At 43.7% G+C, this 25977-nt stretch overlaps 1 protein-coding gene across 5 annotated transcripts; it reads right to left on the bottom strand.

Annotated features, from left to right (window-relative positions):
- Positions 1-9904: 9904 nt before the first annotated feature.
- Positions 9905-19391, bottom strand: LOC123088256 (uncharacterized). 5 transcript variants are annotated; one of them, XM_044510456.1, is made up of 11 exons: positions 19048-19391; positions 18867-18953; positions 17522-17606; positions 17270-17378; positions 15334-15847; positions 15081-15251; positions 14921-14992; positions 14784-14846; positions 13783-14703; positions 10313-13685; positions 9905-10177 (listed from the first exon to the last, which is right to left on the bottom strand). In XM_044510456.1, exons 9-11 carry the CDS (start codon positions 14600-14602, stop codon positions 10096-10098), a joined length of 4275 nt encoding a protein of 1424 aa, XP_044366391.1. In that variant the 5' UTR covers positions 14603-14703; positions 14784-14846; positions 14921-14992; positions 15081-15251; positions 15334-15847; positions 17270-17378; positions 17522-17606; positions 18867-18953; positions 19048-19391; the 3' UTR covers positions 9905-10095. The 5 variants fall into 5 exon arrangements, with proteins under 5 accessions (XP_044366391.1, XP_044366392.1, XP_044366389.1 ...); XM_044510457.1 differs by having other exon boundaries at positions 17522-17587; XM_044510454.1 differs by lacking the exon at positions 17522-17606.
- Between the last annotated feature and the right edge of the window lie 6586 nt (positions 19392-25977).

Below are 25977 nucleotides of genomic sequence, written 5' to 3'. Positions count from 1 at the left end.
TGACCACTGGGCCACTTTGACTCGGTTCGCACCGGCGGTACAAGCTGGATTCTCAGATATGCGCGATCTCTATCCTGTGAGATCTGCTCTGCCAGACGTGATGGTTTGGCGTGATGTAGGAGGCATCACCCCACCTCGCGGTCCCCGCAGGCCACCGTCTGTTGGTCCAAGGCCTCATCCTAGCCCCTATGGTCCACAAGCTCCGCGAGACCGTCTGTTTCCGGATGATCATGTTGAGCTTCCAGGCTATGGAGGTGACTTCTACGAGGACTACTACGGATCGGTCTGAGTAGTGGTAGTATCACTAGTTCGCACTAGCCGTGTCGTCTATCGTCCTGTGTGACTCGTGGGATATGACCTAGTTGTACTCTTTCCGGAGGTGTAGAAAAATAATGTATAGGAGCTTGGAATGCCTCCGATGAGATGTAATCCTTTTTCTCACCGTAATAGTACTTTGTTTGGTCTTGTACTAAACCTTGTATGGTGTGTATGACGATGGAATAAAAGAAGCAGTTTCTGTATCTACCATGTCATATGGATGATCATCTTGCATTCCGAGTTATTCCTTACATTATGTATCCTATGTCGGAATTTTATCATTCTGACTAAATCATTGTCTTGTTTACCTAGGATGGTCAACACGCGCGCTAACCCTGCTTCCCAAGAGCAGGCCGAAGGCAGTGAAGCCAGGGATGCAAATCTGCCTCATCCTCCTTCACTAGCCGAGGTTATGATGGAAGCTGAGAGAAACAAGCGGGAGACAAACCGTTTGTTGGAGTGTATTGAACAGAACACAGCACACCATCAGAGGGCTAACGTGGTGTCACTCAGTGATTTTATCAAACTGCATCCACCCACGTTCCACCACTCCGTCGAGCCTCTCGACGCTGATAACTGGCTTCGCAGTATCTCTCACAAGCTGCGTTCCGCGCTGGTAGCGGAGGCTGACAAGGTCACCTTTGCTGCATATCATCTTGAAGGCCCCGCCAGTCTATGGTGGGAGAATTATGGAGCTATGCGCCCAGCGGGCCATGTCACTACTTGGGCTAAGTTCAGCGAGGCTTTCCGTGAACATCACATTCCGGAGGGTCTCATGGACCGTAAACGTGAGGAATTCTGCAATTTCACCCAAGGCCGACTTTCTGTGGATGTCTATAGCAGGGAGTTTGGTAATCTCGCATGATATGCAACTGAGGAAGTTTCTACTGACGCCAAGAAGCAAGCAAGGTTCCGTAAGGGCCTTAGTCCTGAGCTTCGCCGCGACCTCCGTCTGCATGAGTGCACATCTTTTTCGAAACTTGTCAACAAAGCCATCAGTGCTGAAACTGGTCAGACTGACTATGACGCAACACGCAAGCATGGACGTGACATGGGTTCCTCATCTGGTGCTGGTCCTCAGAAGCGCCGCGTGTGGGTGCCCAACACCGCTCTGCCACCCAGATTCACACCGAGGCCATCTTTCCAGGCGCCTCGCCCTGTTCAACAGTCTGCACCGGCCAAGCCCTATGGGGGTCCAACCAATAATGCTCCTCCACGTACCAGTTCCGTGACTTGTTTCAAGTGTGGGGAATCTGGTCACTATATGCATGAGTGTCCCCAGACCAACCCCAATCAATCTGCTAAAGCTGTTGGCCGTGGCAAGCCGACAGGGAAGGTGTTTCATGCTAAACCGGTCACCGCTTCACGTGGCCATGTCAACTGTATCTCTGCCGAAGAAGCTCAAGAGGACCCCAACGTTGTTCTCGGTACGCTTCTTGTTAACTGCCACCCGGCATCTGTTCTTTTCGATACAGGAGCCTCTCATTCTTTTATATCTGAAAATTATGCTCGTTTGCATAACGTTGCATTCTGTGACTTGCCATCCACTATGGAAATCTCTACCCCTGGGTCTAGATGGCAGACCTCTAGGGTAAGTTATGGAAATGAAATCCAAGTCGACAGACTTGTTTTCCTTGCATCTTTGATAGCCCTTAAATCTTCGGATATTAATATCATTTTGGGTATGGACTAGATGTCAGCTCATCAAGCCAAAATTGATTGCTTCTCTAGGACTGTTCAACTCACCCATCCTTCGGGGAAGATAGTTAATGTCTTGACCCGAATAGCCAAGCGACAATTATATTCTCTTAACGCCAGCCCTTTGCCAGACCTTGAGGACGTTCCGGTAGTCCGTGACTTTCCGGATGTCTTTCCAGAGGAATTGCCAGGTGTTCCACCTAACAGGGATGTTGAGTTCGTAATAGACCTCATTCCAGGAACCGTTCCGATTGCTAGAAGACCCTATAAGATGGCACCCCTAGAACTAGCCGAGCTTAAGAAACAACTCGATGAGTCCTTGAAAAGGGTTTCATCCGACCTAGTTCATCTCCGTGGGCTTGCCCCGTCCTATTCGTCAAGAAGAAGGATGGTACGGACCGGATGGTTGTAGATTACCGACCTGTCAATTTGGTCACAATCAAGAACAAATATCCACTTCCCAGAATCAACGATCTGTATGATCAGCTCGCTGGATCCTCAGTCTTCTCCAAGATGGATTTGAGGTTGGGCTACCATCAAATCAAAATCAGAAACGGGGACATTCCTAAAACGGCCTTTGTTACTCGTTATGGCCAATACGAGTACACCGTCATGTCCTTCGGTTTAACCAACGCTCCAGCCACCTTTTCTCGGTTAATGAACTCAATCTTCATGGAGTATTTGGATAAGTTCGTCGTAGTTTATCTCGATGATATACTCATCTACTCCAAGAACGAGGAAGAACATGCCGAACATCTAAGGCTAGTGTTGCAGAAACTTCGAGAGCATCGCCTTTATGCCAAATTTTCTAAATGTGAATTCTGGTTGCCAGAAGTGACCTATCTGGGTCATGTAATATCTGGTAAAGGTATTGCTGTTAACCCTGAGCGAGTTCAAGCCGTCCTTAATTGGACTCCACCTGAATCGGTCAAGCAAGTTCGGAGTTTTCTAGGCTTAGCGAGCTATTGCCGTCGCTTTGTCGAGAACTTCTCCAAAGTTGCCAAACCTCTAACCGAACTCCTCAAGAAAGATAAGAAGTTCGAATGGACTCCACAATGCGAGCACAACTTTCAGGAACTGAAAAGACGCCTGACCTCTGCTCCCGTACTGGTACCGCCAGACTTCTCCAAGGACTTTGTTATCTACTGCGACGCCTCGCGACAAGGACTAGGTTGCATTCTCATGCAAGATCGACACGTAATTGCTTACGCTTCACGGCAATTGCACCCACATGAGGAGAATTATCCTACTCATGATCTAGAGCTTGCAGCCGTAGTCTATGCACTTAAGACCTGGCGGCATTACCTCCTCGGAAATCGTTGCGAAATATTCACTGATCACCAAAGTCTGAAGTACATTTTCACCCAACCGGATCTGAATCTCAGGCAAAGACGTTGGGTTGAATTGATCACAGACTTCGACTTAGGAATAACCTACACCCCAGGGAAAGCCAACATCACGCTAAGTCGTAAATCTTATTGTAACAACCTGATGTTACAACAAAGTCAACCGCTTCTCCATGAGGAATTTCGGAAGCTTAACCTTCACATTGTACCTCAAGGTTTTCTTTCCACCTTGGTAGCAAAACCTACTCTTACGGATCAAATCATCGCTGCCCAAAAGCGAGATAAGGGAATATCTAAAATTAAAGAGAACATTGCTAGCGGAGGTGCTAGTTGTTTCTCCACAAATGATCATGGTGTTGTGTACTTCGAGAACCGTCTAGTGGTTCCCAAGAACCAGCATCTACGGCAGCTGATCCTTAAGGAGGCTCATGAATCTCCTCTCACCATTCATCCCGGTAGTACTAAGATGTATCATGACCTACGCCAGAGGTTCTGGTGGACTAGGATGAAAAGAGAAATTGCTCAGTATATTGCTAATTGCGACGTCTGTTGTCGTGTAAAAGCAGAGCATCAACGGCCTGCTGGCACCCTTCAACCCTTAGCTATTCCTGAATGGAAATGGGATAAAATTAGTATGGATTTTATTACCGGTTTTCCCAGGACCAAGAGAGGGAATAATGCTATTTTCGTCGTGGTCGATCGTCTTTCCAAAGTAGCTCATTTCTTACCAGTTCGTGAGAGTATAACTGCTAGTCAGCTGGCAGACTTGTACATCTCCCGAATAGTGTCTCTCCATGGTGTTCCTTTGGAAATTAACTCGGATCGAGGAAGTCTTTTCACCTCTCGATTTTGGGAAAGTTTCCAAAATGCTATGGGAACCCGTCTCTCCTTTAGCACCGCTTTCCACCCTCAGTCGAGTGGTCAAGTGGAACGCGTCAATCAGATTCTAGAAGACATGCTTCGAGCTTCTATTATCTCCTTCGGAATGGACTGGGAGAAGTGTCTTCCATTTGCCGAATTCGCTTACAACAACAGCTATCAATCTAGCTTGGGTAAAGCCCCTTTTGAAGTTCTCTATGGACGACGATGTCGAACACCCCTTAACTGGTCAGAGACCGGGGAAAGACAATTCTTTGGCCCGGACATGATTCAGGAAGCAGAAGATCAAGTTCGTATCGTTCGTGAAAAGTTAAAAACAGCCCAATCTCGTCAAAAGAGTCAATATGACCGAAAACATAGGTCTATGACTTTCGAGGTTGACGAGAAGGCTTATCTTCGGGTCACCCCTCTGAAGGGAACCCATCGTTTCGGTATCAAAGGCAAATTGGCTCCTCGTTACATTGGACCTTTTCGCATTCTTGCCAAAAGAGGAGAAGTTGCCTACCAGTTGGAACTACCTCCGCATCTCTCCAGAGTTCACGATGTCTTCCACGTTTCTCAACTCAGGCGTTGCTTCTCGGATCCTATCCGTGAAGTGGAACACGAAACGCTTGATCTCCAAGATGATCTTACATATCGAGAGTACCCCATTCGTATCCTCGATCAAGCCGAACGTACCACGCGACGTCATAATATCAAGTTTCTCAAGGTTCAATGGTCGCATCATTCTGAGGATGAAGCAACTTGGGAAAGGGAGGATCGTCTTCGACTCGAGTATCCCGCCTTCTTCCCGGAGGAACCCAAATCTCGGGACGAGATTCTTTTGAGTGGGGGTGAGTTGTCACACCCTAGCTAGTCATGCATTAGAGTGTTGCATCATGTTTACTCATTCATCAGAAACTTGAAATGGGGATGACAGAACCCCCAGTCCCCTCTGAAACCAACTAGGGTTACTAAAATAATTTTTCAATGAACCTGAAATGCCCTTCTAAAATGCCCATCATTTTTGTCTTGGTTCAGAACCTCTGCCAAAAATGGTGCACATTTTCCTAGGCCATCCTAGGGTTTTTGAATTAAATCATAAATATTTGAATTTGGGCATTTAAAATAATATAAAATATTTAAATGCTCAAATATCTCCAAACTAAAATGTTTCATGTTGGAAATAATCCAACTATGGGCCAGGAATAGTTTGGTGATTTTTGAAGTTGCCTAGGTATTTTATTTAATTCAACAAAGTTGCAGATATATTAAATAAAACAGAAAACAGAAGAAAAGGGGAAAAACTTACCTGGGCTCCTCCCTGTGCGGCCCAGCCAGCAACCGACCCAGCCCAGCACTGTAGCCCTCCGTCGTCTTCCTCCCCTCGCCCCGAAGCTGCTGCGTGCTCGCGCGCGCACGGCCGCGCGGCCACCTCCTGCTTGCCGACGACCTCCTGGCCGCATGGACGACGCCCGCAGCCCGTCCCGATCCCCCCTGCTCTCTCTCACTCTCCCCGGCTCTTTCCTTCCTCTCATTCGCTCTCTCTCTCTCACGGCCGAACACCACCGTCGCCGCCGTTCGCCACAGCAGCCATCTCCGGCCACCCCTCGCTCCCCTGACTAGCTCAGAAGCTCCCCCACAACTCCCTCTTCCTCCCCACCGCTCCACGGGTCCCCGGAAGCCCTGCATCGCCGCCACGTCGCTGTTCCCCTCTTCGGCTCCGATCATCATCGTCGTCGAATTCGTCGTCTCCGGCACGTCCCCGAGCCCGCTTCGACGCCCACTACAACCGCGGTGAGCTACGCCACCGTTTCCCCCTCTTCTCCCCCTCGTTCCCTCACCATAGCCTCCTCCCCACCACGGCCGAACCTCCGCCGTCGCCGAGCTCGCCGTCGACGCAGCTCCGGTGACCATTTGGTCACCCCGGCGAGTCCAACGAGTTCGCAAGACCCCGTAGAGCATCCCTAGCGCCTCGCTTCGCTCGACTTCAAGCTCCAACCCCGTTCCCGTGCACGACCGAACCCCGGCGGCCGCAGCCGAGCTCGCCGCCGTCGACTCCGGCCACCCCGACCCCAACGGACTCCGCCAAGAGCTGCGGGTTGTCCTCAGCTCCACTCCAGTGGTCTCCGCGGTCCGTTTGGTGGCCGAAATGACCAAAACCACTTCCGCCGCCGCGTCGGGCTCGCCGGCGACTAAACGCCGGCAGCCGACTTTGACTTTGACCACGGGTGGGCCCTGGTTGACTCCCCTGAGTCAATGACAGGTGGGGCCCAGCCCTGTTAATTAAACAGGATTAGTTTTAATTAACTTTTAATTAAATTAATCACCCTGACATGCGGGACCCACTGTCAGGTTTGACCCAGACCTGTTCCGTTGACCTGCTGACGTCACACTGACGACAGGCTGACGCAGTAATTGATTTTCTGGATTTAAATTAAATCAGGAAATTCCAGAATATTAATTAAACTTCAAAAATTCATAACTTTTATTCTGTAACTCCAAATTGGACAAATTATATATGAAAAATGATCAGAAAAATTCAATCTATCCATCTGTACTATTTTCATGCATGATCAAACAAGTTAAATTGATGTTTTAAGCAGAATAAGGAAAATCACTTAAAGAGGCCATGTTTGAGTTTGAAATTTGAATCCTTGATTCAAATTTGTTCAAACCCCTCTGGTTTTAGTTGCATTAGCCCAACACACTCATATTGCCATGTTTCATGCATGCATCATATTGTTGCACATTGTTTGGTGATGCTTGTGTATCGATGTCCTTTGCGACAGATTCTGTCTCCGAGGAGTACCGTGATTACCCTAACGAAGAATCATATCCGAGCATCGAACCATCAGGCAAGCAACCAACCATTTGATCATATCGATACAATCCCATGTTCTCGCTCCTGCTCTCTTTTACTGCATTAAGACAATGCGATTCAAACTGCTGTGTGCTACGGTAGTTGAACCCATTTCCTCTGCATGACCTGTCATTGCCACAGTAACTAGATGAAACCCACTAGCATGTGTAGGAGTTGATTGAGCCATGTGTATGTGTTGTTCCTACCTTGCTATGCCTGCTATGCTTAGAGTCGTGTCAGGTCTGGTTCATCTGGGTGATGGGCTAGAGTGAAATGATTATGTCGGTAATGAGAGTGGTGTGGTGAACACGATTTGGTAAAGGTATCGATGAGAGGCCATGTAGGAGTACATGGTGGGTTGTTTCATTGAAGCCGACCTTAAGCACTGAGATCTGTATGTGTGATTTAAGATACAGCTACTACCATGCATTGGGCCCTGAAATATGACCCCGCTCGACTTCTTATTCACCCTAGCTCTCTGTCCAGGAGTTGCAAGTAGTTTCTGGTGTTTGTAGCCTACTGGAGGCCGTGGACAGCGCTGACCGTAGGGGTGGGCTGCGGTAGGTACGTGGCCGGGTGTACCGAATACCCGTTAGGTATCTCGGGAACCCTGTTCACATCGTTCGGGGCCGTATGGGAAACCTCGGCCGGACTCCCTGCGGATGGAACCTGAATAGGCGATAAACCTGGACTAGAGGCTTAAGTGTTTAGGTAGGTCGTGGTCTACACCCACGTCGGCTTTCGCTTGAAGTCTGCCGAGCACATGTCGTGTGCAGACGCTAAGTGGTGGAAACATGTATGAAGAAGTACACCCCTGCAGGGTTATCATGATCTATTCGAATAGCCGCGTCCGCGGTAAAGGACTACTTGGTTGCCTATACAGTTCATAGACAAGTAAATGGAAACTACTAAAAGCCTCAAGATAAGTGTGAGTGCCGAGGATGGCTCTTCCGTAGGAAGACGGGGGTGGATCCTCGGTAGTGTATTGAAGTGGTGAGTAGTGGACTCGTGTGCGCAAAACCATTTCAAGTTGGAGTATCGTAGGATAGTCTAGCCAAGAGTCAAAGCTGGCTTGCTGCAATAACTCCACCAACCATTCTTGATACTATGCATGTATGTAGGATCTGATGTAAGTCTTGCTGAGTACCTTTGTACTCATGTTGCTATAATTTACATTTCTTTACAGAAGACGCTGCAACCCCTTCTGATGGGTTCTATGTAGACGTTGACATCAACGAGTAGGCTAAAGACCCAGGTGGTGACCCTGAGCTTGTGATGGACCACGTAGTATAGTTAGGCTTCCAAGCCTCTTTTATTTTACTAGTTGTCTGTACCCAGACAATGTACTTCCGCTGCTGGCTTGTATGATTGTATGACTTGTATGTTGGGTCGTGAGACCCGTACCTTTGTGAATGTTATGTATGGCTCCCTGAGCCTTAAATAAAGTACTTGTGTCATAGAGTCATGTTGTGATGCTTCGTTGTATTTGCACATATCGAGCATATTGTGTGTATGATTGAAATGCTTGGTATGCGTGGGATCTGACTATCTAGTTGTTTATCTTTAGTAGCCTCTCTTACCGGGAAATGTCTCCTAATGTTACCGCTGAGCCATGGTAGCTTGCTACTGCTCTGGAACACTTAGGCTGGCCGGCATGTGTCCTTCTTCGTTCCTGTGTCTGTCCCTTCGGGGAAATGTCACGCTTTGAGTACCGGAGTCCTGTTAGCCCGCTACAGCCCGGTTTACCGGAGTCCTGCTAGCCTAGTGCTACAGCCCGGACCCACTTGCTGATGACCGACACGTTCGAAGCTGGGTCATGGATGCCTGTCCCTGTAAGTCTGTGCCACTTTGGGTTTACGACTAGTCATGTCAGCCCGGGCTCTTTATCATATGGATGCTAGCGACACTATCATATACGTGAGCCAAAAGGCGCAAACGGTCCCGGGAAAAGGTAAGACGACACCCGTGGGGATACCGTGCGTGAGGCCGCAAAGTGATATGAGGTGTTACCAGCTAGATCGATGTGACATCGAGTCGGGGTCCTGACAAGCGCGGGAGGCAACGCGCTACTGCTAAGAGCGTAGCAGCAACGCCCTTTAGTCGCACGCGCTACTGCTAAATGGGCCAACCGTGTGGACAATTTCAAAATTAGCAGCAGCGACGTGACTAAAAAGCGCGCTACTACTATTGCATCAGGAGTAGCATGCGTCATGATGACGCGCTGCTGGTAAACTTAGGTTGTTGGGTACTGTCGGTGCATTTTTGTAGCAGCGCGGTTTAGACATCACGCGCTACTGCTAAATTTACATCAGTTGCGTGCTTTTCTTAACCATGCTACTGCTAATTAGTAGTAGCGCCTCTTTTTGTGCCGCGCTGCTGCTAAGATTCTGTGTATAAGGTTTTCCCTAGTAGTGGAGGGGCGGCTCGCCCATTCGATATACTATATCAACAGGATTATATTCATCTATTCCTGTACATAGCCTTTTGTGTCTCTGTTCTTGTAGTGCTCCAAAAAGTTGGATCTCAATCCCATGAAAGTCAGTGTTAATGAAGTGTGCATGTGCTATTTGGACATTCACAGGTATCTGTTTTTAGATATATCCGTTCGAGTGTCAACTAATTCCGGACGGAGAAAGTAGAACCTTTCTAGCATCTGCATATATATACATATAGTCTTCCGGTGGGTTTGTTTATCTATAGCTGTGAAATGTATTTTTACAAAATGAGTCAGATATATTTCAGGTTTGAGGAAGTTAGAGAAAGTGATGTTTAGAAAATCTGTGTTGCAGCAGCAACAACGGCTCCAAGGCGAGAAATATGTTCTTATTTTGACTGGTAAGTCTCGGTTTCCCCTTAACAACACATTTTGCTGCTAAATTTGCATATACACACAGATTATTGTTATAGCTAGTACAAACATAATGGGGACCGTCAGATTGATCAAAGTTTTAAATAACCATGAATGAATTCGCGGACACATAATACAGACATATCCATGAATGGGATAGTGGTTCAGGACATCAAGACATGCTCCTTCAAGATGATAAGTAGTTCTGAATTATAACTGCGAAGTTCATAGTTGGCTGCAGTGGTTCTGTAGAATCCAAGTAATGAACTTAAGGTTAGGAAATCAGCAGCGAATGTGAAATATAAAATACTTAAGTTGGTCGTACATGAACCTATGATGTTGAAACTGAACTTCTAACAAAAAATTCAAAAGTTGCATTACCTATTTGGTGAGGACTTCTGTGTAGACAATATTCTTTGTGTATGTCTTGCTTGCACTGATATCTTCTTATTCTTGTTTTTCTTCTCCTCCTTTGTGTATGTGTCACTTGTACTGATCTTCTTATTCTTCTCCTTGTTCTCATCATGTGTACCTGTTAGTACCTTTATGTTTGCTGTCGTGGTCGCTCTAGAAAGTGCAACATATAGTGGACCATGTGAGAATACCGGTTCAGGCAAGTAGACGCCGACATTTGCTATTGTCTGACCTTGTGATTTGTTTATTGTCATTGCAAAACTGAGCCTGATTGGAAATTGTTTCCTCTTGAAACTAAATGGGAACATGTCGTCGTCAGAGGGGCATAATGGTATCCGAGGCAAGAAAACTCGCATTCCAGAGTGCTGCCCTACCACAATCTCTGCATCAATTGCATTTTTCTGAAACCCACGTACGAGCAACCTTGTGCCATTGCATAGTCCATTAGCGGGGTCAATATTCCTGAGTAGTATGATTGGACAATTTATTCTGAGCTTTAGCATATGTGGAGGCAATCCATTTGGGGTGAGTGTGTTTAGGAATTTTGGTGGATAGTAGTTATGTGGGTCGTCTTCTACAGAATCGAAGCTGTGGTACACCATCTCCTCCCCTTGGAAGCGATCAATCATTTTTAGGTTGATTTTGTCTACGCAGTCGTTTCTTGTCGATAAAATTGCCCTTGACGTGATGTATTTTGGATCTTTTAGGGAAGCAGGTTGGTAGATACTGTCAATCAGTCTATCAAGGCCATTATCATCCGCCTTATTTGGCACACATATACTTGTTGGTAGAAGTATTTCACCATCATCATTTGTCTCCTCGGTTCCATTCCCAACGCGTAGTAGGTATTCTGTGAACCATGGGTCGTTTGGAGCTCTCATGTTGCGCATAAGCTTCAATTGATGCATGCAATTCCAGAGCTCGGACCTGTGTAGTGATGCATCTACTATCTGGGCTCTTGTTCCCTTTCGGACAATAGGGAGCACTTGCCTAAAATCTCCACCAAACACAACCGTTTTTCCATCGAATGGAAGATCTGGTTTGTCCATTATGTCTCGCATGCTTTTGTCTAGTGCCTCCACTGTCTGCCTCTTAGTCATAGATGCTTCGTCCCAGATTATTAATGATGCTGCTTGGAGTAGCTTGGTTGTCCCACTTTGTTTTGTGAACCCACAAATATCTCCATCGTCTATTCTTAATGGAATCTTGAACCTCGAGTGTGCGGTCCTCCCTCCAGGCATTATGGAAGCAGCAACACCTGAAGTGGCCGTTGCCACAACAATCTTGCCTTGTCCGCGTATTGTGGCCAAAAGAGCCCTGTATAGAAAAGTTTTTCCCGTGCCTCCCGGTCCATCGACAAAGAATATGCCTCCTCTTTGGCAGTTAACTGTAGCTAGGATTTTATCATAGGCTTTCCTCTGCTCGTTGTTTAGGTTCTTATGCAAAGATGCGTCCTCAGGATCTAACTCGATTGAGGTCTCCTCTATGATCTCCTTAGGTACATCATTTGTTGTGCCATGTTGTTTGTCAATCTTTGGAAGAGGAAACAATTCTATGTCTTTTCCCATTGAGTGCAAGATGTCACTAATATTTTTCAGCACCATCTGTTCAACCGTGTGCTTGCATTTGCAATTTATATTGTAGTCTTCTGACATTGCCTCGAGGTGATTGTTCCAAAGGCTACGGACGTCATTGGGCATGCAAAACACCAGGATTGTCGTGAATAGCCTTCGTAGCGATGAGGACACTTGGAACAACTCTGCTTCTGTCATGGAGTCATCCAGTGTGTTGTCTGCCTCAATGAGCCCCCTTTTTTTTGCAGCTTCACGGAAGGTTGGCATTACTTGTCCATCAATTGTTCGTAGGCCTTCATAGCTGGTGGCGCCTGTCACATGGTTTAGGAGAACCCGAAGATAGTATCGTTCTCCTTCAGCCGGGTGTGCTGAGATGATCCTGCCAACCTGGGACAGAGCGGCTCGTTTCCTCTCTTGCCAAAACTTCCCTCGTCTTTGCCAAGTATAATATTCCGGAAAGTCCCTGTATAGTATGCCTCGTGCTTTCACATGTAAGTTGTTTGCTTCAAAGTATGTTGTCAACATTGATTTTTTGGTGCCATCACGGTCGATAATATTTTTTATTTTTTCCTTGCCATGATATGAAACCATGTGCATATTTGGGAGATGTAGGTGCAACTGCAATACTGATGGGTGTATTTTGCTTAGTTCGAAGCCATATATTCTCCACAATGCTTCTGTAGGTGTCACCCACCGTGCGTCTCTGTATTGTCGAATCTCGTCAATTTCCACTTCGTCTACTTTGTCAGTTACTAATGCTCGATCATGACCCTTGTACATGAACTTGAATAGGTACTTAACGGCTTTAATGCTTGAACATATCTCAACATTTATGTGGCAGTTGAGCATCCTTAATAGATAGGGATTGTAAGGAACCACCCACCTATTGTCGAGTTTCCTATTTCGGACAATTTCGGTACTGCCGTTATTGCGTCTCCTATAGAGCGGGTAGCAGTCCTTGCCTTGAATTGTAGTTTCACTAAATGGCCTTGGATAATTATTCTTGCATGATAGACGATTTTTTGTGCATGGAAATTTTTTATTCAATGCACCACAAGGACCATGTATCATATGTTTGATTACCATTTTGTATAGGTCTGGGTACTTGTGCTTGTTAGGGAGCTCGGCAGAGATGATTCTGTCATACTGTTCCGGACATGTGTACTTGTATTTTCTGGTCATGGTGAGCCAAAAATGAGCATGGGGTAATGCCCACTTTTGGAACTCTATGACATATGTATATGCCTTAACCTTTCCAAGAATGGTCTTCTCAAATAGTTGCTTTTTCATTTCTTCCAACTTCGCCCTGAAAACACGAACGACAATATCTAGGCGATCTTGTGGTGTTTGTCCAGATTGTAGTTCACGTGTGATCTCTTCCCATCTGGGGTTGCAGGTCATTGAGAGGAATATGTCTGGCTTTCCATATTTTCTAACTAAAGCCATAGCATCTTGATACCGGCGAAGTTTATCTCGTGGCCCTCCAATAAATGACGAGGCAAGTACTGCCCGTTTTCCAACTGCATTTCCCTTTTGTTCTCCAGCTTGAATATTGTCTACAAGGTCTTGGTATAGATCTGCCCTTATTTCCTTTTGATGATGCCATAGGTAATCTAGTCTGGAGTTTTCAATCTTGATATATGTATCTACAGCAAACTGTTGGAAAAGCCGTCCGCCGTGCAATATTGGGTTGAATATGTTTGGTCGTGTATGGAATTTATAACAGTAGTATTCTCTCATGGTTACCCAGAGGCCATTCACTGGATCTGTGCAAATAATGCAATATAAAAATTAGTTGGATACGTAGAAGTATATGATATATGAAAGTTGAATTTTGAAGGGAACAATGTACGGAATTTTTACATGTGTCATCGTCATTGTTGATATTATTAGCACCAACATCTTCCTCGGGTGCATCCTTCTTTGGGATTTTCCTATGCCAACCCAGTTCAGCTCTTGGAAAGAATAGAGGATACGACAATGGATCATAGCACCCATAATATGATCTAATGTGCTTGGTTTCGTTGTTATTCCCATGTAGTAGTATTACATTCTTGTCATAAGTATTTCTTTTTTCATTTCCTTCAACCGACACTGAAGCTACCTCTGAAGTGACGGGTGCACTGTATGTTCTTTGGTCCAATCTTTGGTCAAGGTTCAAGATGACTCTGTAGTCCTGAAGGTTTTGGACTTGTCCCAAACTCCTAAACTGATGAGAGTATGGGTTATCGCGTAGAATGTCCGTTATTATTCTGATCACATGCTTGTCTTGCTTGTACATTTCCTCGCGACAATGGCGGTATCGATGCTCTAAGTTTGGATCATCATCGTAGAAGTATAGCTCCAGATGCTTTGGATTTGACCTAATATCACCAAATGAGTGTATATTGCGATAGATCTGACCATGAGCTCGAAAGGTGTAAATACCAGTTGTTCGCATGTCAGTTGTGTCTCTATCAAGATGGCAGTATAGACTAGTAAATGAGAAGTGTCCATTGAAAAATCTTATGTTGTTTCGAAAATGTCTTGAATTAGAGTCGTTGCTTGTCCAAAGTCTCACGAGTTCAGATGGTGTATCTGGATTGGCTAGTCTTATCTGTCCTTTATTGCAGCATAACCCCTTCGATTCATACATAAATTTTTTTGCATTACAGAAGCTGCAATTTTGTACCATTTTGAGCATGTGTGTGATCTTTGGTATGTTGCTATAGACGAAATCATACGGATCAAGGTTGTAAAATTCCTGGTCTTCTCAAGTTTTGATTTCCACTTCTCTATCCCATTCTGGTTTGATTTATCGCATCAAGAAATTAGTAGTGGAGTAATATAATGATGCAAATATGGTTAGATTGTATTGAGCATACCTTCGCCGGAGAACATGTATTCTTCCTCGTCTGTGTCTTCTTCAAATATGACTTCATCATTACCTGTGTAGTAAACTTTTATTATATATATTTTTCTCTGACTTGCATGAGAATATATATGAAATTGGTAACCTTACCATGATCTTGATGGTAGATTGATTGTGTTGGTGCATCTACTTCTTTGATGGTTGCTTCTTGCTCACATATGACTTCATCATTACATGTGTAGTAAGTTCTGACTATTATATATATAATTTTAGTATTGCATAAAAGTATATATGAAATTTATGAACCTACCGTGATCCTCATTGTAGAATGATTGTATTCGTGCATCCACTTCTTTGATTGTTGGAAACAATGAAGAGGGGATGTCTGGCCACAAAGCCACCTTACTATTATCATCACTGTAGAGTGTTTGTGTTGGTGCATCCACTTCTGTGGTGCATGGAAACATTGAAGAAGGGTTGTCTATCCACAAAAGATGGTTAGTTGTATAGACAAATGTATATTTATTTGGAATGCGGATATTATATAAAATTAAGAGTATTACCGTAAATCATGACTTCTGACTCCTCTAGAGGTCCTATGTCATCTTTGCTGGTTGCCGGCATGGATCCGTCTTCTTGTGATGTTACAGAAACCATTTTCATCTGTCTTGTCGTGAATTCTTCATTACAATAGTGTAGCGATGTTTGCCTTTTTCCTGGCGTCACATGCTTTCTGTGTTTTACAGGAAACGTAGAAGTACTAACTTCCTGTTCGGTTGCGATATATGCAGGGTTCTTCATCGCAATTGAATATTTGGAGCGGTTCAACTCACGGTTAGCTCTAATTTGTTCTATTCTAGCTTTCTTCTGTTCTGGCCTCATAGTTGCATATTGTGATCTTTTTTTTTGTCTTTACATCTGGCTTCTTCCTTGAATCTTTATTTGTTTTGCTTCGTTGATAGGCTTCACGACGTTTTTTCCGTTTTTCTTGTTTTTCTTCATCGTTCATTCTTGCATACCGCTCTCTATCTCTTTTTCTTCTTTGTTCAGTGGCATCCATCGATCCAAATGACTTGTCTGCATAGAGTTTGTATAATGTAAACATTACACCCGGAAGGCTTTTCTCATATACAAATTAACATCTATTGCTCTTCGGATTTTAATTGTCTGGAAATTCCAAATTGCTGACAATAAATTTAATTTGTACATGGCGGGATCATATTGTTAATGACGATGTGAAACAGTGAAAGGACGTCGTATGGAAAGAGATAACGAGCATACCTTATGCAAATTTAACTTGTTAAGCACCTTAATCGAAGCAAAGCTTGCTAGCAGAAAGGCAACGGTACAAATGTGCATGGGAGTTTGTATAATGTAAGTAGTAAACCTCCCCGCAAAAAAAAAAGTAGTAAACCTGATTGGCTTTTCTTCACTGTATATACAAACTAACAGCTATTCCTCATCGGATTTTACTTGTCCGGAAATTCCAAATTGATGATGATAAATTTCATTTGTACATGGCAGGATTATACTATTCATATGGATGGGGAAGGAGGTCGTATGAAAAGAGATAACGAACGTACCTTACACAAATTTACTCCCTCCGTTCCGAATTACTTGTCGCAAGTATGGATGTATCTAGATGTATTTTAGTTTTAGATTCATCCATTTCTGAGACAAGTAATTTGGAACGGAGGGAGTACTTGTTAAGCACCTTAATCAAATCGAAGCTAGCTATTTGAAAGGCGGCGTACAAAAGCGACTTCTAGCACAAAGCCGACGTACAAAGCTAGCTAAGCCAGCGGAAGCCGTTTGTATTTGTAGCAGAGCACCACGTGTACGTTTAGCTAATTTAGAATTTGTACTCTTGCTAACTAAAGCCATGGGAAACCGTGTGTGTATGTAGCTAACTAGAATTTGAACTCGTGTAAGTAGGTGACTAAATAATTAGGATTCTGATTCCTATTTTTGTAACAAATGTGTACACTTTTGTGGTTCGAATGCTGAGATGGATAAGACTGAGAAGAGATAGAGATGTGTAATATATTTTTTGTGATTTATTTTTAAGAATGAAAGTTTGAGCATGCACTACCTTTACTAAATACTCTCTCCGTTCAGAATTACTCGTCGCACAAATGGATGTATCTAGACGTTCTAGATACATCCATTTGTGCGACGAGTAATTCCGAACGGAGGAAGTATGAACTTTTTATGAAATTGCTCGCGTGCCATGGTCTGTGTCTGATACATGTATGACAAGTGCGGGTATATGCTCAGAGGAACACATTCACAGTAGAATTGTCTGGTGTACCTCCTAGCTAAGTACAATTATGGCTTATTTTTAAAAATAAAATTATGAGCATGCACTGCCTTTAGAAAATAGGTATCCTTTAATGATGGCATCAGACACAAGAAATTTTGGCGTTGTAGACTAACTGCACGGGTGTAATGCCAGAAAAGACCACATGCAAGCGCACCAAAACCACCGTTTATTTATACCTCAACCTGGAGATGGATGTCGTTCCAGAAATAAATTACGTGTCACGATATTTCGAGATAATATCCGTCACCATCAACATATCATCAATGTTGTGTCAGGAGAGTCCACCTATTATCGTATGAACATAAATATTAGCCATGGAAATTTATTTCTGCTAACAGATTATAAACATGAACATAAATATTAGCCACGGATATTTATTTCTGCTAACAAATTCATAAACATAAAATATGTATGTATGAACTCGTCACCTAAAAATGGAGAGCAAATATCGACATACAATATCTTCAACTGCGTCATCTCCTCTTTGTTTGGTGCTAAAATGATCCAAAATACCTAATTATATACATCATTAAGTAAATTACCCCCTCCGTTCTAAATTATTTATCTTGGATTTGTCTAGATACAGATATATCTAGACTCATTTTAGTACTAGATACATCCGTATCTAGACAAATCTAAGACAAGTAATTCGGAACGAAGGGAGTAGAAGTTAAAATACATGTATAAAACTAAGATGATCGTGAGATAAAAAATTACTACCTATGGTTTCCTAACTCTACTACCTAGGTGGTCTAAACATAGCACACGAAATAACAGTGCATTTAATCATGCAAACTCCGATTATAGTACTCCCTCCATTTTTAGGCTGCTCCGAATGGACAGGTGCTTAGATGGGGTGCTAAGCATATTAAATAGCTTAGCAACCAACCTCCCCAATGCATTGGTGAGTTTGCTTCATTTAAATGTTTTGCCTAGGTTCACGTGCTTAGCGTTGTTGGTTCTTCCTGGGGTCATCAAACCCATCTCTCTCCTCTTAATTGCCTTGCCACATCATATTTTTCATCTACATGGCATGCTTAGCACCGGTACAAGGTGAAGCATTGGGAGGGGCCTTATATACAAGCCACAAACTCAAATTACAGGTACCAAGATAAAAATTAATGTGTGCTTTACAAGGCAATTTGTTTTCTCGGTTACCGAGTTAATTAATAGAGTGCATGCACATTGGAGGAAACTGGGTGGCCGTGAGGGAGGAAGTAGGTGAGCATGTCATTATCATCCGCTACATGCATGCTAGTAATTAAATCATGAGTTACTAGTACGAGAAACGTCATTAATATTTGCCTTGTTTACTGTTGGTGGCCTTGTATAGATGCAAAATGTGTTTTTCATAGTGGCCTTGTATACAAAAATGGAGGGAGTACTATTTTTTTTCTTAATTAAGCACATCTTGCATGCCAAAATAAAATAACGCAGTTGAAGGACCTTACACTGATCTACAATATCTACAAATACTTGTTGTGAAAACTCCTCGTCTAAACCTTCATAAACTTTAAACAAAACTACTAATTACAACTTAATGATAATACTAACAACATCGTGCATGTGAAAGAAGATACCACCGCTGGACAGTGCTAATATTGGTCAACAACATTTTGAACTACATCTTCTCGAAATTCCTACTATAAGTGCAACATATCTCCTCCGGTGACATATCTAAAATTTCAGTAATAAAACATGGCATAGCTAATTACGAGCTCCATAACCAACTAATTTATATCATGCATGTACAATATATTGGATAGCTCATACCTTGATGTTCAACTTCTTAGTTTACTTCTCACTGACAGATCCTACTCCAAGTACTTCAAATGGCTCCCCAAAATAATCAACTAATGCCTGCAACAGCAGAGGATACATAATTAGGGGCTAGTCAAACAGACAAAAAATAGCATGCATGCAAACAAAAAACACAAAAATGGATAGATCTTACCTTGATCCATCTTTTCTTCAACTACAACATCTTCTGAATCGGCCTTCAAATCGATCAAAATCGCAGCCAAAGTGACTATTTTCTTCAATGGCACATATGCTAACAGAGAAAGGAAACAAAGTTGAGAGAGAGCAAACGAGAGAGAGAGAGACCGAGGAAATGTGTGAGTGTGCTGCCGGAAGCGAACCATTTATAATCGAATAAAGGCAGGCACATGCGCTGTCGGCACAACCAGACAACACTTAGAGCATCTACACACGGATTGGGCAAATCCGACCGGACGGGCCCCATCCGCGGATAATAACCGGGCACACCTTATATTTCGTTTTACACACTCGCGTCCTTCATATCCTAAACCTCAAAACCATGCAATTCATGCAACGCTACGTAAAACACATGATCATATCGCAGTTCATCAGATTAGCGGGACAAAAGAAACATGATACTCCCTCCGTTTTTATTTAGTCCGCGTATTAGCTTTGGTCAAAGTCAAGCTTTCTAAACTTTAACAAAGTTTATAAACAAAAATATTAACATATACAATTAGAAATCGATTTCATTAGATTCATTGTTGGATGTACTTTCATGTCATGTAGATTTGTTATGGTAAATGTTTATATTTTTCTATAAACTTGGTCAAACTTTGTGAAGTTTGACTTCAGTCAAACCTAATATGCAGAGTAAATAAAAACGGAGGGAGTACATTGGAATTCAACGGCGGATAGTGCAAATCCATACTACAAACATAGATAAAATATAAACAGAACGAGGAAGGTGGAGGAAATCACAATTTCCTCGCCGGCCCCTTCCCTTTCCGGCCGTCGGCGCGGTTGTGCCCCTCCTCCGTGTAGGCATCGGCGTGTGGAGGCGCGTCGCCGTCGGAGCTGGAGGTGGAGCCGTACCTGGAAGAGCGGAGCGGAGTGGTCGGAGCTGCGCGCCGGGCAGGAAGGGCCGGCGACGTCGCCGGTGCTGCGTCGACGGGCGCGGGGCGCTAACGAAGTGGATCCGCCGTTGTCGGATCCGCCTTGGTCGATGACCGAACGCCTCAAGGCGATGCGGAGGGCGACCTCCTCCACATCGTCGGGGTCCGCTTCGCGCAGCAGGCTAGACAAGTCGTCGTCGGAGCCAGGGTCCCCACCGGAGGCAGCGTTGCTTCGGTCGCCGGCCATCGAAAGTGGAGTGGACGGAGATGGGAGTGGAGTGGAGTTCAGATTGACTGCCGCCTAGGGTTTTCAGGACGACGATATTTGTGAGGTAGGCGTGGGCTAGGCTGGGCCAAGTCGACGTGGCGGGCACGCCCAGACGCGCCTGGACCGCCCCATATCCGCCTCATATTTAGGCTGGATATGAGGGGTGCCGGTCAGCCCGGACATTTGAGGGAGGTTTGAGAGACCCGTTTAGGTCCAAAATTCGTGACTGGTCAGTGACTGGGCGGCCTGCCCGGACGTATGAGACAGGTATGAGAGGTCCGGTTGAAGATGCTCTTACCAACCAACACCCGCAGTGTGCTGTAACGTCGCGCACAGCAACAACCCATGCATGGCGTCTCCACGTGGCTCCCCCTTCCATTACCCATATCCTTGCCTCGCTCCAAATCATGTAGATACAATGGCTGCCGCCACCTGTGGTGGCACGTGACACGTGTTGCCTGCCAGGCCCGCCGTCGCGGTAATTTTGGCAATTACACTTGCAGGTGGTCTTTTCTAGCAATAAATTCACAGCGGATGATCTATACGCAAAAAAAACGGCAGTAAGTGCTGTTTGGAAATTGCACGTTGCTATCTGTTCTTCTGATCTTGCTACCAGCCCTCCTGATTTGAGAACATCCAGATCTGAGAAATTTTGGGCATGCACCGGCAAGATGTACTCGTAGATATCCTGATCAAAGGCATGAACACTCGTAAAGCAATGGGCGCTGCTGACGTTCCTTCCGATCCAAGTATACACCCCCTTTACTTAATAGGATGCACTGGTAAATTCTGCTTTACTTAATGATCGGCTAGGGCGTGTCCAATTCAGGATCAATTTTCTAAACCTAGAGTTTTGCACCATACACGCACGAGTAAATGCAGCACCCTGCCGGTGTAATTGTCCTGTGACTTGAGAGAGTCAAGATATGGATAAAAAATTATGTGGTTATCTTTTTATCCGGTAGTAGCTAGATCAAGCCAACACACAATAGCAGTCGGCACCCCAATGCTAGATCAAGCCAACAGCAGTGGCAGTTCCAACATCAAAGAATAAGAATCCTCACCAAACCATGGCATAGCGACAATATCATGCATCAAACAAAGTTGTATCTTTGCCTCTGTGAATTAATGGGATAGTGAGTTAGTGACAGCCCATGGTGGCAGGCTCCACGTGGCGCCCTCGGCTTAGACACCTGTACGCCAAGTAAGCGTTAAAAAAAAAACTCGGCATAAGAAAACAGTTTGCAACTGTGAATCATCAGTCTACAGGATTCAAGCAGGAGATGCCCCAAGAACTGAAGATGGATGCTATATACTAGGTTAGTACCAGAGCAGCTAAAGAAGTGCCAAAAATACGAGTATGAAGATGTTACCAAATACTAACAGAGAGTGGTGGACTATAGTCCATAGCATGGTCCCTGCGATAGTATCTGTCACAAATAATAGAATACTCAATTAGCAACCGAAATGTATACAGAGAACAAACTTTGGAGAAATTGTGCCGCTCTGGCCCAAAAACTGTATACAGAGAACAAACTCTAGATTGTTAACCGTTCAGCAGGAAACCGAACAGAGTATTTGACTTTACCTTTCACAACTTGGCAGCTCGAGCCAAGCGCACCCGCACCGGTGAATCTTCAAGCCTTAACTTTCATTCCCTTCACTGCTAGCATATCTGCCTTGTGTTTAATTTCGAACTCCTTCGCACCTTTATATTTCTACAACATGATTGGTGCAAAAGTGCATAACTAAAAAGTATCACTAAACACTGTAAATGTTCTTCCGGACCAACGTTTACAACAGGTGCTGACAGTAAAGATATTCTACTGCATGAAGAACGGGATTACAAAGTTATCCATCTTCCCACACAAGAACTTCTGGGGAACCAAGAATAAGAATATCAGCACGATATTTAACCTTCCCACACAAGACTTCAACATCTCTAACAATGCCAACTAGTGAAATAGTATCTCTATTGACAAGCTTAATTGTAACATCAATTTCTTCTATCTCAGCAGGTGCAATATCATGCATAATTTCTTTATATAAGGAATGAGGTATTGCACTTGCACTAGCACCCATATCACATAAGCCATGATAACAACGATCTCCTATTTTAACAGAAATAACAGGCATGCCTACAACAGGTCTATGTTTATTCTTAGTATCGGGTCTAGCAATTCTAGCAGCTTCATCACAGAAGTAAATAACATGTCCTTCAATATTATCAGCCAAGAGATCTTTAACCATAGCAATACTGGGTTCAACTTTAATTTGCTCAGGTGGTGTAGGTGTTCTAGTATTACTCTTACGAACCACAGTTGAAGCTTTAGCATAATCCTTTATCCTAACAGGAAAAGGTGATTTCTCAATATAGGTAGTAGGAACAATAGAATCATTATAAGTGATAGTCGTTTCTTCAACTTTAATAGGTGCAACTACTTTTACTTCAATAGGAGGATTATATTTAAATCACTTCTCCTTAGATAGGTCAACATGAGTAGCAAATGATTCACAGAAAGAAGCTACTATCTCAGAGTCAAGTCCATATTTAGTGCTAAACTCAAAAAAAGCATCGGTATTCATAAAAGATTTAACACAATCAAACTTAGGTGTCATACCTGACTCCTTACCTTCGTCGAGATCCCAATCTTTAGAGTTGAGTTTAATTCTTTCCAATAAATCCCATTTGAATTCAATAGTCTTCATCATAAAAGAACCAGTACAAGAAGTATCGAGCATGGAGCAATTATTGAGAGAAAGCCGAGCATAAAATTTTTGAATAATCATTTCTCTTGAGAGCTCATGATTGGGGCACGAATATAACATTGACTTAAGCCTCCCCCAAGCTTGAGCGATGCTTTCTCCTTCGCGAGGCCAAAAATTATATATATAATTATGATCACGATGAACAAGATGCATAGGATAATTTTTTTGATGAAATTCCAATTTCAATCGTTGTAGTTCCATGATCCCATATCATCAGATAGCCTAAACCATGTCAATGCCTCTCCCTTCAAAGATAAAGGGAAGACCTTCTTCTTGATAACATCCTCGAGCATACCTGCAAGCTTAAATAATCCACAAACTTCATCCACATAGATTAGGTGCAAATCAGGATGCAATGTTCCATCTCCTGTAAAAGGATTAGCTAGCAGTTTCTCTATCATACCCGAAGGAATTTCAAAGTAAACATTTTCAGTAGGTTCAGTAGGTTGAGGAGCAACTCTTTGCTCTATTGGTCGGGGTGAAGATACTCCGAACAAGCCCCTCAAAGGATTATGTTCCATAGTAACAAGTGACAGTAAATTTCAGCACACTATATAAATTTTTCCTTACCAAAGGCGCTTCACTCCCCGGCAACGGCGCCAAAAAAGAGTTTTGATGACCCACAAATGTAGGGGATCTATCGTAGTCCTTTCGATGAGTAAGAGTGTCGAACCCAACGAGGAGCAGAAGAAAATGACAATCGGTTTTCAGTAAGGTATTCTCTGCAAGCACTAAAATTATTGGTAACAGATAGTTTTGTGATAAGGTAATTCGTAACGGGTTAGAAGTAACAAAAATAAATAAAGTGCAGCAAGATGGCTCAATCCTTTTTGTAGCAAAGGACAAGCCTAGACAAATTCTTATATGAAGGAAAATGCTCCCGAGGACACATGGAAATTATCGTTAAGCTAGTTTTGATCAGGCTCATATGATTCGCGTTCGTTACTTTGATAATTTGATGTGGGTGGACCGGTGCTTGGGTACTGCCCTTTCTTGGACAAGCATCTCACTATATGATTAACCCCTATTGCAAGCATCCGCAACTACAAAAGAAGTGTTAAGGTAAACCTAACGATAGCATGAAACATATGGATCCAAATCAGCCCCTTACGAAGCAACGCATAAACTAGGGTTTAAGCTTCTGTCACTCTAGCAACTCATCATCTACTTATTACTTCCCAATGCCTTCCTCTAGGCCCAAACAATGGTGAAGTGTCATGTAGTCGACGTTCACATAACACAACTAGAGAGAGACAACATACATCTCATCAAAATATAGAACGAATACCAAATTTACATGACTACTTATAGCAAGACTTCTCTCATGTCCTCAGGAACAAACGTAACTACTCACAAATCATATTCATGTTCATAATCAGAGGGGTATTGATATGCATATAGGACCTGAACATATGATCTTTCACCAAATAAACCAACTAGCATTAACTACAAGGAGTAATCAACACTACTAGTAACCCACATGTACCAATCTGAGGCTTTGGGACAAAGATTGGATACAAGAGATGAACTAGGGTTTGAGAGGAGATGGTGCTGGTGAAGATGTTGATGGAGATTGACCCCCCTCCCAATGAGAGAATCGATGGTGATGATGATGGTGACGATTTCCCCCTCCCGGAGGGATGTTTCCCCGGCAGAACAGCTCCGCCGGAGCCCTATATTGGTTCCGCCAAGGTTCCGCCTCGTGGCGGCGGTGTTTCGTCCCGAAAGCTTGCTTATGATTTTTTCCAGGGTAAAAGACTTCATATAGTAGAAGATGGGCACCGAAGGCCTGACAGGGGGCCCATGAGGCAGGGGGCGTGCCCCCACCCTCGTAGCCAGGGTGTGGGCCCCCTCTAGTACTTTCTTCACTCAATATTTTTATTAGTTCCAAAAATAACTTCCGTGGAGTTTCAGGACTTTTGGAGTTGTGCATAATAGGTATGTAATATTTGCTCCTTTTCCAGTACAGAATTCCAGCTGCCGGCATTCTTCCTCTTCATGTAAACCTTGTAAAATAAGAGAGCATAGACATAAGTATTGTGACATAACGTGTAATAACAGCCCATAATGCAATAAATATCGATATAAAAGCATGATGCAAAATGGACGTATCACGTACTAATTCATAACTTGGTATATCCAACATTGTTGTTTTGATAACAATGTGTTCTCTCATTATTGTTGGTATCCTCGTTACTTTAACAATGCCCATGATCAAGAAAACATGATCACCATCAATACATGAGCTAGCCCTAGAGGCATGACTAGGGACGAGAATCAATGCAATTATAGTCCAAAAATATAAACTTAATTATGAACATAGAAATATAATAATATATTAATTATGGTCTCCATAGCATATTTCCAAAACCAGTTCTACTACCTTATGCCCAAGCTTTGGCCTGCGGCCAAGCATGGACAGAGGTATCGCTGCCGTCTCCCTCCTTAGCACATCGATGTGGAGCCGATCTACCACTACAATGCACATCTAGTAACTGGCTGCTTTGATCAATGCACAGTGATGATAGCAATGTGCATTTTTATGATCAGTGCATTGATCAAAGAAAGCAATGCACTGATCACATAGCAATCCAAGCAATATGTCTACATATCAGTGAGCAATCCTACCAATCAGTCTAGTCATGAACACACACTATGATCCTAGCAATGGACCAATGAACAATCTGCAAATCGGAAGAAGCAACCGCCATTCCATTCCATTCCACTTTGAACGGGCTGACTATTGCAAGTTCCATCTCTCCAACAAAACACATAAACAACATAACCAATTAATTCCATTCCATTCCATTTTGTAGTTCAAACAAACTGAAGAACGGAACCGACCGATTCCTATGGAATGGAATCATTCCATTACATTACACTTGGTTCTCGAACCAAACACACCCTAAGAGGACATCAAAAGAGCAGAGCCGGAAGGCATTCGTTGCCTGTAAAACAAACATGTGTGTGT

This window comes from Triticum aestivum, chromosome 4A (genome assembly GCF_018294505.1).
Source record: "Triticum aestivum cultivar Chinese Spring chromosome 4A, IWGSC CS RefSeq v2.1, whole genome shotgun sequence".
In the NCBI taxonomy this organism is placed as follows: Eukaryota; Viridiplantae; Streptophyta; class Magnoliopsida; order Poales; family Poaceae; genus Triticum; species Triticum aestivum.
This window is presented reverse-complemented; position numbering and strand designations above follow the sequence as displayed.

Coding starts and splice junctions, on each gene's coding strand:
- LOC123088256 (XM_044510456.1), bottom strand. CDS start 14,602: ATGCTCAAAATGGTACAAAATTGCAGCTTCTGTAATGCAAAAAAATTT. Junction 13,686..13,782: donor CAACAATGACGATGACACAT/GTAAAAATTCCG, acceptor TTATTTGCACAG/ATCCAGTGAATGGCCTCTGG. Junction 10,178..10,312: donor CAGAAGTCCTCACCAAATAG/GTAATGCAACTT, acceptor TGGATTCTACAG/AACCACTGCAGCCAACTATG.